Raw genomic sequence first — 12,503 nt, 5'->3', positions numbered from 1 at the left:
AATCCTGGCCAGGGCGTCAGGTACACCGTACTGTGTCTAGGCCCCCGGGGTGTGGTGGAGACCACCTGCTGTGTCCGGGTCCAGGCCACCGACGTCATTTGTTCCAGGTACTGCTCCAACTGTGGTTTCTTACCTCGATGCGATGCCATGTGCGATGAATGCATCTTCCTACCAATAGCGGTTCAATTACACATTGGGTGTTCTTTGAGTAACAACAAAGCCACTAGAAGCCCAAAGATAATGGTATTGGCACTTATAAGTCCGCAATTCTGAAGGCTAGCGCTTTTTGCCCCAAGGTCTTTTCAGATGTGGGAGCCATCATGGACTGTCTTAGGTAGCCTACCTACTAACTAGAACACAAGCTTGTTCCCATGCCCAGTATATTTTGGGCCATCGATCGACTATCTATGAGTATTAATCAGCCAAGGCGGTATCTTTTATCGCCTGGTACTCATGCATCTGTACAGGCAGATGTTGTTGTGTGTCTGTGAAAGGCCACTCCTTTCAAATTTGACGCGCATAGTTCATAATTCTGTGATCCCATCGCCCAACGCCATGCATGCATCGTTCTTGGAATCCCAAATGCCATCATCCATCATGCGTCAGACCCCATGCCCTCTTCGTCTTCCATCTCATCGTCCAGAGTCGGTATGTCGACCAAGAACTCTGGCTCATCTGTATCAAACGAGAATGCGACAATGCAATTATCTTTGAAGCCCTTGCCAACTGGCGTATCGCTGTCAGAGACCTTGACATTCTTCCACCCTTGAGTCAAATCGGTGGCATTGACGGGCAAGGCATAAGCCAGTTGTACGTCGCCCTTAGGAACGGCGGTCGTCTCGGGGGAAGTGTGGTTGATTGTAAGGCCGTCGGGAAAGCGGTCGCGAAGCACCTCGAGCAGTGATGTGGTTACTTCGGAGAATTTCTGTTGACCATCGACAAACATCAAGATGGTGTGGGCACCGTACTTGAAGCGCACCGAGAAGAAGGTCTCGTCGATCTGCTGAGAAAGAGTGTTAGGCAAGGTAGCCAGCTACGCTACATAAGATCATTATGTTCGTACCATCTTTGCAAAACAGGGGTTGCCTTGGATCAAGTGTACTCGTTCTACCCTGGGCGAAATTCAAGGCAGGTCGTGTTGTTGGAGGCGACGATGGGATGTCGCAAACCAAGATGTTGGCTGGGGATCGTCGCTGGGTGCAGGATTAGGTGAGGCAAGATAGGAACTGTAAGGTACCTTAAGCCTTAAGGTAAGCAGCGGGGAAGTCGCGACGGTCGACGGAGCTCGGGAACGCGGGGCACCTTGCCCAATGCGAAATCACATGACTTCGTGTTTTGTGTTCTGAGATGGCCCAAGCTCCCTGGAGCTGACGGATCACGGACTTCTGCGCCCAAGGTGAGCAGATTGGCGGTGCATCCCGGTCTCCGTCGCCAAAGTCTTCAATCGCCAACAGCCACAAGCTGTCCGTTCCTCCCAGATGCCTGAATACGCCAACGAAACCCATCAAACACAACGCGATACCAATTATCCTCCAAATATCGACCCCACCATGGCCGACCGCCCTCAGATGACGTTGGCCGAGAGCCTCAGTTTCGGCCAGAAGCCTACCGAGGCTCGCCTCTCCATCCCGACACCAGCACGTATCCCGCTCGCAGGACTCATTGGCTTTGGTATCGGAACTACTCTGGGTCTCGCCCATGGAGGTCGCATAGCTCAGCTGCGCTTCCGCGCTGAGCACGCTCACAAGATGCCAACGACGACGACCGGGTGGTACCTCTACCACAAGAGCAAGAACTACCACACCATGTATGGCGGCCTGAGGGAAGGCTTGACCATGGGAGCCAGACTCAGTTTCTGGACCCTCATGGCATTTGGCTTGGAGAGCACCATTGACCGGTATCGAGGCCAGAGCGATCTCATCAGTACCGTCTCCGCCAGTCTGACTGTGGCCGGTACTTTCAGTCTGTGGAGTATGTCAACTCCATCCCACGCATACATACGCATGAATGCGCGTACTAACATGTCTTCTTCACTCTAGATCGTTTCTCTCTTCCCACGGCAGCTCGCACAGCAAGATATGGTCTCCTGTTCGGACTGATATACGGTGGATTGCAAGACGCGGTTGGCCTCGCTCGCGGTCGTCCCATTGGCTACGTCGAATCTCTACGCCGGCATTTTGGATCTGACAAGGCACCGAAGGCTGATCAGCCTCAGAGTGGTTGATCTAGGGCCCTCTCTCGAGGAAGACATCTCACTGCAACAATCAATCTTCCAGGTGCTGCGCAACCACGGATGATTGGGTACGCCGTGTATCGCCAAGCCAGGCTTGCGTGAAGGAGAATGCCCGGAACCTGGCGCGTGACCTCTGCATTGCGAAGGAGAAGGTGCCCGCATGCCATTGCGCCGCCCGGTTCGACATGGTCCGGCTGGCCCTATGCCGCGCGGAACTGAGACAGTCTACTACAGGACACCTCTCATCCCCGTACCTTAGGCCTGCCCAAGTACCCAGAACCTGGCAATCAACCAGATAGCTGACGGCAGATCAAAAGTCACAAACACTGGAATGTTCGAGTCGCAGGATATCCTGGTTGCATCGAGCCTATCTACACGGAATCCAATTGCACTGCCATCACAGGCCATGGCTATTCGCCAATGGAGGCATTGCAGATTGTACTGCATCATCGCCAGGGTCCGTCCGAACGCTCCGCCTCCGCATCCGGCTACAGTCGGCTGTCTCTCCGTGGCACAGGATCTCCATGTGACGGGTCTGTGGTAGGAGATAACGGGCTTGGTTTAACCTGGCCAGAGCCATCGTTGGCTATCTGACCGGCCTCGGCGAACAGCACTACATTATCCTCTTGGCCATTGACCTTGGCCTACCTGAGATAACGATACAGTCCGTGAGACGGCTCTAGAACTGTCTGTGGGTTCAGACGCCGTGCGAAAAACCCTCGATAAAGGTCGTGTCATGTGTAGGATCGCTGAGTTCATTACCTACCTTATGATACCGATATTCCATATCACAGAGTAAATAGCTATTCATCAATCGAACCTGGCTTAGAACCAAGCAACCACCACTCTTCTCTCCTCAATTACCAAGCTGTACTCCTTCAATCTCTCTCATCATTCTGTCTCTGAACATTGCATTTACCAAGGTATTCTAAGCCTTAGTTTCTACAAAGGGCGCGCTTACCTTGCGGCCCTTGAGCTGCGGTCATGTTTGCACCTACTCAACAACACAGCATTGCTCTTAGGAGAAGATCATTGCTTGCCGTCTTCCTCTCGTCCGCTTCACGCGCTCGAATGCGGCAATATGGCAGTTTCCCTTCTATGAGGACACCGGATAGATTCCTCCATTCGTCTACGAGGCGGCCTTTGTCCAATGATCAGCTCTTGAACGCGGACACAACACCTACACACTTGGCACTCGAACCTAAAACGCCATCATCAGCAACATCATCCTCATCACCATCACCACCGATGGGCCCGCCAGCACCCCTATCCATCCTTCCTCTCCACGTAATCGTCCGCTCCCTACTGACATCAACGATATCCTCCTCGCCTATCCTTCTTCCGCCCTCGCTATGGCTAATGTCCGTCCTTGCGCACACCACCAACCCGCTACTCAACCCAGACAAGAACCCGCTCTTACGCTTCGTCCTTAAGAATACATTTTACGCACAGTTTTGCGCCGGTGAAACCCCAGCCGAAGTTGGTCGAACCGTCAAGGGTCTCAAAGACATTGGGTTCTCGGGTGTCATACTGGGATACGCAAAGGAGGTTGTCTTGGTCGACGCCCAGAAAAAGAAATTGGGTGCATGCAGCAAAGGCAAGATTGCTGAAGAGTGTATTCGCGACGAGATCATCCCTTGGGCCAGAGGTACCTTGGAGACGGTACAGTTGGCAGAACCAGGAGACTTTGTTGCTCTCAAGTAAGACCCTTGTTTTCATTTCTCAGCCTTGACCCTTCCACCATGGCTACTAAATGTTTTGACAGATTCACTGGAGCCGGCCGTCAAGCACTACATTCTCTCGCAGAACGTCTGCCACCTTCTGCTGCCTTGACCGACGCCATCAACTCCATCTGCTCTCTCGCTGCCAAGCGTGGTGTTCGCCTCCTATTCGACGCTGAACAGGCCTCCCTGCAACCTGGTATCGATGACTGGACCATGGAGTACATGCGAAAATACAATACAGCCCCTGGGCAAGCCCTCGTCTACGGGACGTATCAGGCGTACCTCAAGTCAACCCCAGAGACTCTCTCGAGACATCTTCGAGTCGCGAGAGAAGAAGGCTTCACCTTGGGCGTAAAGCTTGTGCGCGGTGCCTACATTGGATCCGACCCGAGACACCTCATCTACAAAACGAAAGAAGGCACGGATACCTGCTACGATGGTATTGCCGAGAGTCTCCTCAAGAAGCAATGGGGAAATTTCTTGCAGGGCGACCTCCAAATGCCCCCCATTAGCTTGGTCATTGCTTCCCACAATGTCAAATCCATCAAGCGGGCTCGAGAAATTTGTACCAACGGGTACGCCAATATCGACGTAGTCTTTGCACAGTTGCAAGGCATGGCGGACGAAGTGAGCTGCGAGCTAGTCTGCCCAATTGGTTCAGGCGATGTGCGGGAACAGAGACGAGCAGAGTCCAAGGCCGTCGAGGCGTACAAATATCTCGTTTGGGGGTCGACTGGAGAATGCATGAAGTATCTCTTGCGAAGGGCACATGAAAATCGTGACGCGGTGCAGCGAACGCGGAGTGGACGCAATGCGATGTTCAGTGAATTGGTGAGGAGGATGAAGAGTAGTATTGGGGTATCCGTCTAAATTGACGCGCTTTTTTGGAATTCGAAATCGCTCGGGCTGCGGGAAGTTGGATCCTAGGTACCAGGTTAGATATTCCTTGAAACCTAGAGCACAGCAATCATGACTATATGACTTACGACAAATCCAGCAAAAGAATAGGGGCGGTTCTCCTGTACGCACGTAGAGGCATGTGCCGGCGTAGTTTGACACTTTATGCGGTGCGCAATGCCATTGCACCCAGTACCAGAGTCTCCAGCTGTTCTCTGCGCTCTGCTTCATCCTTGATGGCGTCGAGCCATGCGAGACCGTTTAACTTGTAGTACTTGCGCACCTTGGCCCAATCTGTCGATGTCGAGATGGATTCGTCCGTGAACGGGGTCGGGGTACCCTGGAAGTTGTTCTTGAGATGTTGCTCGACGTCTTGGGCAGAGGGGGGGCCGTTCGGGGAGGTGATCTTGACGACGATCACGTCCTTGGTCGACGGGCTGATACCATAGCGACGGTAGGCTTCAGCGATCTGATTACCGGTTAGTATCTGGGACCAAAGTACGTGAAACTCAATTCTTGGAGTGCAAGACAAGTCGCCATACATTGTTGGCAGAGCTGAGGGATGCGACGAGCTCGGAGTGAACGTTTGGGGTCTTCAGGCTGCCGTCAACCTTTGCGGTCACAGCCTTGAAGGCTGCAGCGAGGATATGGGTTCGGGAGACGGCCTGTAGAAGTGCATGATTAGTGGTCAATCCCGGCGGCTGATTTTTAGTGTAGACGAGCAGTGTGTCATACCACGGACGCATCGATCAGTGCGTACTCAAAGTCTGCGTTGCGGTCGAGGAGCTGTTGGTGCAAAAAGGCAGCATTCTGGATATCCTTGAAGAAAGTAACATGAACGACATGATCGGCAGGCACGTGATCGATAGGTATGGTTTCAATGATGGAGGACGACATGTTGGCTGCTACAGCAGATGGAGACACAAAGCTGTCAAGAATAAAACGGGAAGACGGATGGGCGCGGAGCTGTGCGTGCCGGTGTTGGGAAGCAGAGGTTTCTGGTCTGGACGAAAAGTATCGCGGGGTAAAACTTGGGAAGACTGAATTTCAGAGGTGCCGCCGTCTAGTGTGTTGAAGTTTGTTATCGAGCGCACGATAAACTTGGAGGGGCACTGCGCAATGGCGGGGTTCCTTGCCATGACATGAGGTGACCACGTCAGAATTACAGACAGCGCTTTAGCTGGGCCCACTTGCCTTATTACTGAGGTGTTTGCCGCAATTCAGGGCATCTCATTCTCACATCACTGCACGATTCAAGGCCTCCTCATCCTCGTCCTCACTCACCCACTCACTCACTTACTGAACTTACGCAATGACTTACTCATTTATTCCCAGATACTCATTGATCCTCTTATTCAGTGAGTTGTAAGCCCCTCAACCCCTGACCCAAGTGTGTTTTTCATTCCTCTGTCAAATTGCATCTCCCCTCCCCACTCCGGCCCTAGCTAGTGTGTCTTTTCCCTCTTTCTCTTAGCTTGCATCACACGTGCAAGGGACTACTACGATCTCCCTCAAGGCTAAGAACCTTATTGAAGCCCTACTGCCTCTTGTTTAGTTGTAGTTTGTTGTTTGTTCACTAGTTGATCCGGTAAAACCCCCCGCGTCCTAGCAGCCTTACAAGTCAGAGTTTCCGCATAATACATCACCTGAGGTATAGCCTTTGCGCTTCTTTTATTTTCAGAGTCTAGTTGATGCTTGTTTTGCTGCGGAAGTTGCATTTTAGATTGCCAACTTACTCGGTAGCCAGTTTCGTTCTCGCTACTCTGCTCCATGCCCAGGCGCAAGGGCAAGTGCAAGAATGGGCACCGGCATTGTTTAGTCCCTGATGTGCTGTGTAGACCGGAAGGGGCTCCGGACAGTTATATCCGTTCAAGATCCAATCAGGCCCGAACAAGTGACACGAATGAATCCGAACAAGGTGAATAAAGTGAATTTGAGTCATTTTGCATTGGTGAGCCACGCGCAAGTTCCACCACCGTTCTGGACAAAGCAGTTTTGGCATTTGTTGAAGCACACATGTATCACTTGGCAATATTCTCATCTTCGACCCAACTTGCCGTCCAGGAACGTTTTTGCAACGGGCATGTCAGTTGGCCCAACTCTTCGGACGCATCGACCTCTGGCATGGGCCTCATCATCCCCGGCAGCTCTGCTGTGACGCGGCACCCATGGGGTGGGTGAAACTGTGTTTCCGATGTTGATTAGGCCAGGCTGCTCGTCTCCGCGATTCAGCCATCAATAGGACATCAATCATGGCAATGTGCACGCGCCATGGAAGCGGTGACATCTGAGCTTGGGCGATACTGTCATACACATAGACATCTGGACGTGCTGTTGAAAGCCGTCATCGAAAAGGAATACCTCCTAAGGCCTGGCACTTCGTTTCTGGGCTGTGTGTGCATCCTTTCATGAAGAGAGTGAGGGCAGTCAGCTTACTCGAAGAAGAGATGTTGAGCACGATTCCATATTCTCGGATTGACTTGCCGTAGGGCGTCTGGCTAATTAAGACGCGTCTCATGTCGACTAAGCAGAGGTTATCTGAATTCGGGACGGTACAGGTAGATAATCACATCCCACAGCCATATCCGAGTGCCTGGTCCCGTTACAAGGTTTCAATGACTTTTCTCGGCGGCGTTGCCGCGTAGTTTACGGACGGGGAAAGACTTGCCGCAAGCTGAGCACGATTGGGTGGCACTTCAGCCGACATGTTCGCGGCAAAGGCACAAAGGAGGCACCTGGGCTCCCTTTGAAGGACCCGATCACGACAGGCTAGACGACGCTTAAAGGTCTAGTGAGACATAGGCAGGGCACCATCATGGCAGAGGGACTCATGAACACAAGGGTCTCTCCACGGTGAAGGAGGGTCGGTTGCAAGCGTGTCGAGCTGGTGGTAGGACAACAACGGACAGACTGAGTCTGGACGGATACTCTCGCGGGCTAGACTTTGAAATGTAATACATTCGCACTCATTTTGGTATTAGTCTACGGACTTGGCCCGGGCACTAGAACCTTGGAACACTGGGATCTCTCGTTCTCGTCCATTGTCGGCCGACGCCCGAATGCGCCACCTCATCGCTCATCGAATCTCATCGACTCGATTGCCCTTGGACCCAATCTTGAACCCAAACAAACTTGAACTTGTACGCTTGGCCTGGCATGCTTAGCTCAGAGATGCCCATCCTCCTTCCTGGTCTGTCTGTTTCACTCACTAGAAATTTCCTGGGGGCTTGTTGTTGAAAGTTGAGTAGTCCAGCATCTTCTGTCTCATATCTCATCACAAACTATACCACTCTTACATCTTCTTTACAGACAACGGATGTCTAGTATCTGGGTCAATAGATTGCATGCCCTTTACACTTGAACTGAGAAGACCTACAACTTGCCGTTGAAGTTCACGAAGATTCAGCACTATCACTCATCCAATCTTACCAAGTCTCACTTCAGCCAGTGTCCTGACACCACACCTCTCACTCAACCTATGCCTTCCAAGTCTACTGGAATGCGTTATCAGCCAGCCTGATTGGGAGTTAAGGTCTCATCAGTAGATCTAGAGCCTTGCTTCTAGACCGGCCGCGCGTGTCAAGCGTCAAGCTAATTAAGTGTCAGGCGTTCTTGGAATCGGCACGCACAATTCTTGGTGAACAGGTCAAGTGCGTCTCAGATTCTCAGTGAGTGAATTCAAGCTCAGTGAAGAAAGGTCCCTCACAGGCTCAATTACGGGTAGTGTGGCCTAGAACCCGCCCGCCTTGCCGCCCTCCCGCATCCCGACAGGTTGGGACTTGGGTTGGAGCACCTCACCCCCAGTAGGTACGTTTGCGTTTGCATTCGCGATCAGCTCCCGTGCCCCCGGTTTCTCGACTGCGTCCAGTACCTTCCTTGCCTTAGGTACTGCGTAGGTCCCTTACTGGTCTTTCCCCCCTGGCACTGGATGCTTCCTCCTCCCCCCTCCCTTCCCCGGCTCTCCTTCCGGTACCTCAGTAGCGCACAGCTCTCCTAAAAACGCGGCAACCTCCATCATCCACGGCAATCCCCGTCGCGACTTTCTTCCCGACCCGCGCGTCCCCAGTGACACTCTATCCTTCGCTACAATTTTGCGCCAACCTCGAAATACGATTTCTTACCGAAAGAGGAGAGGAAGAAGAAGAAGAGGGAGAGAAAACAATAGACCATGCCGGGTCGCCCACCCAAGCGACCGGCAGAAGCTGGCGATGCAGCTACTCCCGCCGACGATGTCGCCTCCACACCTGCGCCCAAGGTGAAGCTGCCGAGACTCGACAAGGGCGGCCAAGAAGACTTCTCGTCCGTTGTCAAGAATCGCCTGTCGTCTTACACGAGGACCGGTCAGGCCTGCGACAGATGCAAGGTGAGTCTTGACTGTCCTCCTTGAGTTCGTACTGAGCTTTTCACGATACTACATCGCCTCATTATCACGTTCTCGTTCGCATCTTTTGCCTTTCCGTCCTAACCCTCGTGACAATGAACTTTAGGTCAGGAAAATTCGATGCGATGCCCTTCCCGAAGGATGCTCCCACTGCATCAGCCAGAATCTCGACTGCTTCGTTACCGATCGCGTCACCGGCCGAACCGAAAGAAGAGGCTACCTCCAAGAGCTCGAAAGGGAAAAGACCGACATGATGAACCACATTCGCGAACTCGAGAAGCTGCTCGAGAATAACGGCACCGAGGTCAAACCGTACCAATGGTCCCCATACGCCATCAACTACCCGACTCCTGGCGCAACCTATGACCACATGGGCAACGCCGTCGAAGACCCCAACGAGAAGGATGCCTGGACCAAGGTCGGTTCCGTCTGGGTCAAGAACTACAACTACAAACCTGCCGGTGGTCGCTCGTTCCCTCGATCAACGCTCGAGTCACGTCCCGTCCACAATCATCTGGGCGTTGGTTCTGACAACGCGCCCCTCAGCTCAATCAAGGGCACTCAGCTGTCCATTCTAGGAACGACAATCGACGTCACCTCTTTCGATGCCCCCGATATCGACGAGCCGATACCAGACGCCAAGGATGCGCAGCCTCTGTACAACAAGTCTCTACAATCATTCCTCCAGTCCAGCATGAACGTCAATCCTACAGTTAATATCGAGCTTCCTTCAAGGAGCGACGCTTTCACTTATTCTGAATGGTACTTTCTCATGATTTGGCCTTTTCTGCCAGTCCTGCACAAGCCTAGCTTCATGAACATAGTAAGTGGGCCAATTTCTATCCAATCTTATCACCGCTGACCATCTACAGCTTACCCGTATGTACGACGAACCCGGCTTCGAAGCAAGTGTGCCTGACCAGGTCATGGTACACATGGTTTTTGCGACCATTTACTTCCAATACGGCGTGCGAAACTGGGAGCAGCAGGAAACACGATCCCAACTCAACGAACTGTCCAACAAGCACTATCACTACGCTCTGAGCAAGATGTTTGACTTGGCATCCTCGCAATCAGTGGCAGCGGTTCAGGCCATGGCGATGATCTGCGCTCACAGTCGTAGCTTCCCCAAGCCAGGGTGCGGATCCATGGTCACCAACTTTGCCTTCCACCGCGCCATCGACCTAAATATGCACCGCGCCATGAAGGGGCCAGGCGAGACGACGAATCTCGAGAACGAGATCCGTAAGCGCACTTGGTGGACCATTCTTCTCGTCTATGTCACCCTGAACGGGCGCCTTGGGCGGCCTATGCCTATCACGGTTGAGGAGTACGATGTCGAGTTTCCCGAGCCGATCGCCGACGAGGCCCTGACACCAGACGGCGTCGACCCCTCGGTAACCACGCCGTGTACGTATCACGTTGGGCTGGCAGGCTTCAAGATCTTGCCATTATTCATGGAGATGTACTCCAACATCTACAGTGTCAAGCGCGACCCTAAGAATTACGTTGATGTTGTCAACTCTCTAGAAGAGCAGCTTCGTCTCTGGAAGGAAAACCTCCCCGAATCGCTCCAAATCAACCCAGGGCAAACTGAGCATGAAGGCCGTATGTATGCCCTGTACATACAGATGTACGCCCTTGAGCTTCGATTGTGTCTACGCCATCCATCCGTGGCCATGACCACCGACCGCAAGTTTCTCCTCGAGAATGCCCGCATATGCGAAGAAACTGCTGCGCACATGCTCAATGCTGTCAAGAGCCTCGTGAAGCTGAAGTCTCTCGATACTACGTGGTACCAAATGGCTGTCTACGGTGCCGCCATTTTCACCACATTGGTTGCCCATTGGGAACGAAGGTTCGAGGCAACGCCTAACCAGATTGCAAACCTTCGAGAGGAGATGAAGGATTGGATGGAGATCATCAATGCCACTGTCTCGCTACTGGGTAAGTCCTATCCTGGATATGTGAATCAAAACTTTGAGACTAACCGCACAAATCCAGGAACTGGCGCGCGTATCAGTAACGAAATCAGTGTCATTATCGAAAGGACAATCAGCTGGATTGAACACGACCAAAAACAAAGAGACTCGTCGTCCCTTCCCCCAGCGATCAAGACCGAACCATCAACGGCAGAGGCGTCACCTTTTCAGCTTACTTCCCAGCCTCAAGCAGCGCAGGCCCTAGCCGCAAGTGCCGACGAAGTGGCCACGAAGGCATTCTACCCTGACGCGGAGGATCAGAATGGGACAACTCCATACCCTTCGCTAGCTTACACCGAGCAACCACCAAGCAACAACACCATGGCATCGACGAGTAATTTTGAGGTAAACAACGGATACGCGTATACGCCTGCGGCGACGCAGCCCACAAACGGGGAGGACAACACGGCTGAGACCAATCCACTGATTGCGTTCGCATCCCAAGCCACTCAACACGTTGCAGACCCGGCCGGCTCTGCGGCTGCGGCGGAGCTCCTCTGGAGACAATCAGCGTCACAAGGGAATACCTGGCACGACTGGACAGCGGCAATGGCAGACAGCCAAGATAGATACAGCGCTAATGCCCTGTTGACCCTGGGCGGCGGGTCTAGGGATCCGACTGCTGTGACTGAGGCGGCGACGGCGGCCGATATGGCTTCTGTCACAGCTCCCGTCGGCCAATGGCCGCTCATCATCTTTGACGGCGCGGGAGCTCCAGGAGGACAGTAGACAGAAGTTTCTGTTCTGACGTCCATGTTTACACTTGCAAGCGTTTTTTGATATGTTTCTCTCGTTCATATATTATCATGGAGCTACTTTAGGCGTCTACTCGGGGTCTCTTTTCCAGACCAGACAACATGCTGCGGCTCAGCAATGGGGGTAAAAGGATAGGGGACTATGGACACGAGTCGAATGGTTCGACTTGGTATCCGGGGGCAATCCAAACGACCCCGATGGGTTTCGGCGTTTCATGGTTCATTCCAGCAGCGATCGTTGCATGATGTAGACCCAGCAATACCCGGCTGCAAGCAAACAATATGCAGCGTTTTATAGGCGTAATTTCAATGGTGCTATCTCTCTCAAGACTTCATGTGGTCCTATAAAGACTTGCGAACTACACGGTGACTCTTAAGCAATACTACCCGGAGCTTTTTCGCGGCGATGAACCTACTATATCCTAATAAGTTGCGCATTAAAGGGTTCTATTACAGTACCAGCGTGAAGAGATACGTATACGCTAGTACACACCATTAAAGGGAAATCACATATAGAGATGTTTTGTAAGG

General features: G+C 52.6%; 5 protein-coding genes across 5 annotated transcripts; 3 read left to right on the top strand and 2 right to left on the bottom strand.

Annotated features, from left to right (window-relative positions):
* Positions 1-149: 149 nt before the first annotated feature.
* On the bottom strand, positions 150-1,353 carry BDZ83DRAFT_616127 (uncharacterized protein). The gene is made up of 2 exons (XM_060507951.1): positions 1,064-1,353; positions 150-1,003 (listed from the first exon to the last, which is right to left on the bottom strand). The coding sequence occupies exons 1-2, from the start codon at positions 1,064-1,066 to the stop codon at positions 596-598; spliced, it is 411 nt and encodes a 136-aa protein (XP_060366572.1). The 5' UTR covers positions 1,067-1,353; the 3' UTR covers positions 150-595.
* Positions 1,354-1,550: 197 nt separating this feature from the next.
* On the top strand, positions 1,551-2,224 carry BDZ83DRAFT_574535 (uncharacterized protein; the record flags this gene model as incomplete). The annotated part of the gene is made up of 2 exons (XM_060504720.1): positions 1,551-1,971; positions 2,040-2,224. 2 exons carry the CDS (start codon positions 1,551-1,553, stop codon positions 2,222-2,224), a joined length of 606 nt encoding a protein of 201 aa, XP_060366571.1.
* Positions 2,225-3,481: 1,257 nt separating this feature from the next.
* BDZ83DRAFT_574378 (proline dehydrogenase) lies at positions 3,482-4,827 on the top strand (the record flags this gene model as incomplete). The annotated part of the gene is made up of 2 exons (XM_060504711.1): positions 3,482-3,933; positions 3,999-4,827. 2 exons carry the CDS (start codon positions 3,482-3,484, stop codon positions 4,825-4,827), a joined length of 1,281 nt encoding a protein of 426 aa, XP_060366570.1.
* A 190-nt stretch (positions 4,828-5,017) lies between these two features.
* On the bottom strand, positions 5,018-5,751 carry BDZ83DRAFT_750878 (kinase binding protein CGI-121-domain-containing protein; the record flags this gene model as incomplete). The annotated part of the gene is made up of 3 exons (XM_060513980.1): positions 5,018-5,323; positions 5,397-5,519; positions 5,590-5,751. 3 exons carry the CDS (start codon positions 5,749-5,751, stop codon positions 5,018-5,020), a joined length of 591 nt encoding a protein of 196 aa, XP_060366569.1.
* Positions 5,752-8,802: 3,051 nt separating this feature from the next.
* BDZ83DRAFT_616119 (uncharacterized protein) lies at positions 8,803-12,368 on the top strand. The gene is made up of 4 exons (XM_060507950.1): positions 8,803-9,217; positions 9,342-10,058; positions 10,108-11,182; positions 11,240-12,368. The coding sequence occupies exons 1-4, from the start codon at positions 9,023-9,025 to the stop codon at positions 11,944-11,946; spliced, it is 2,694 nt and encodes an 897-aa protein (XP_060366568.1). The 5' UTR covers positions 8,803-9,022; the 3' UTR covers positions 11,947-12,368.
* The last annotated feature ends 135 nt before the right edge of the window (positions 12,369-12,503 follow it).

The sequence above is a fragment of the Colletotrichum acutatum genome, assembly GCF_030867785.1.
Source record: "Colletotrichum acutatum strain CBS 112980 chromosome Unknown BDZ83scaffold_32, whole genome shotgun sequence".
Lineage (NCBI taxonomy): Eukaryota > Fungi > Ascomycota > Sordariomycetes > Glomerellales > Glomerellaceae > Colletotrichum > Colletotrichum acutatum.
Note: the sequence above shows the minus strand (reverse complement) of the source record. Positions and strands in the feature narration are given on the sequence as shown.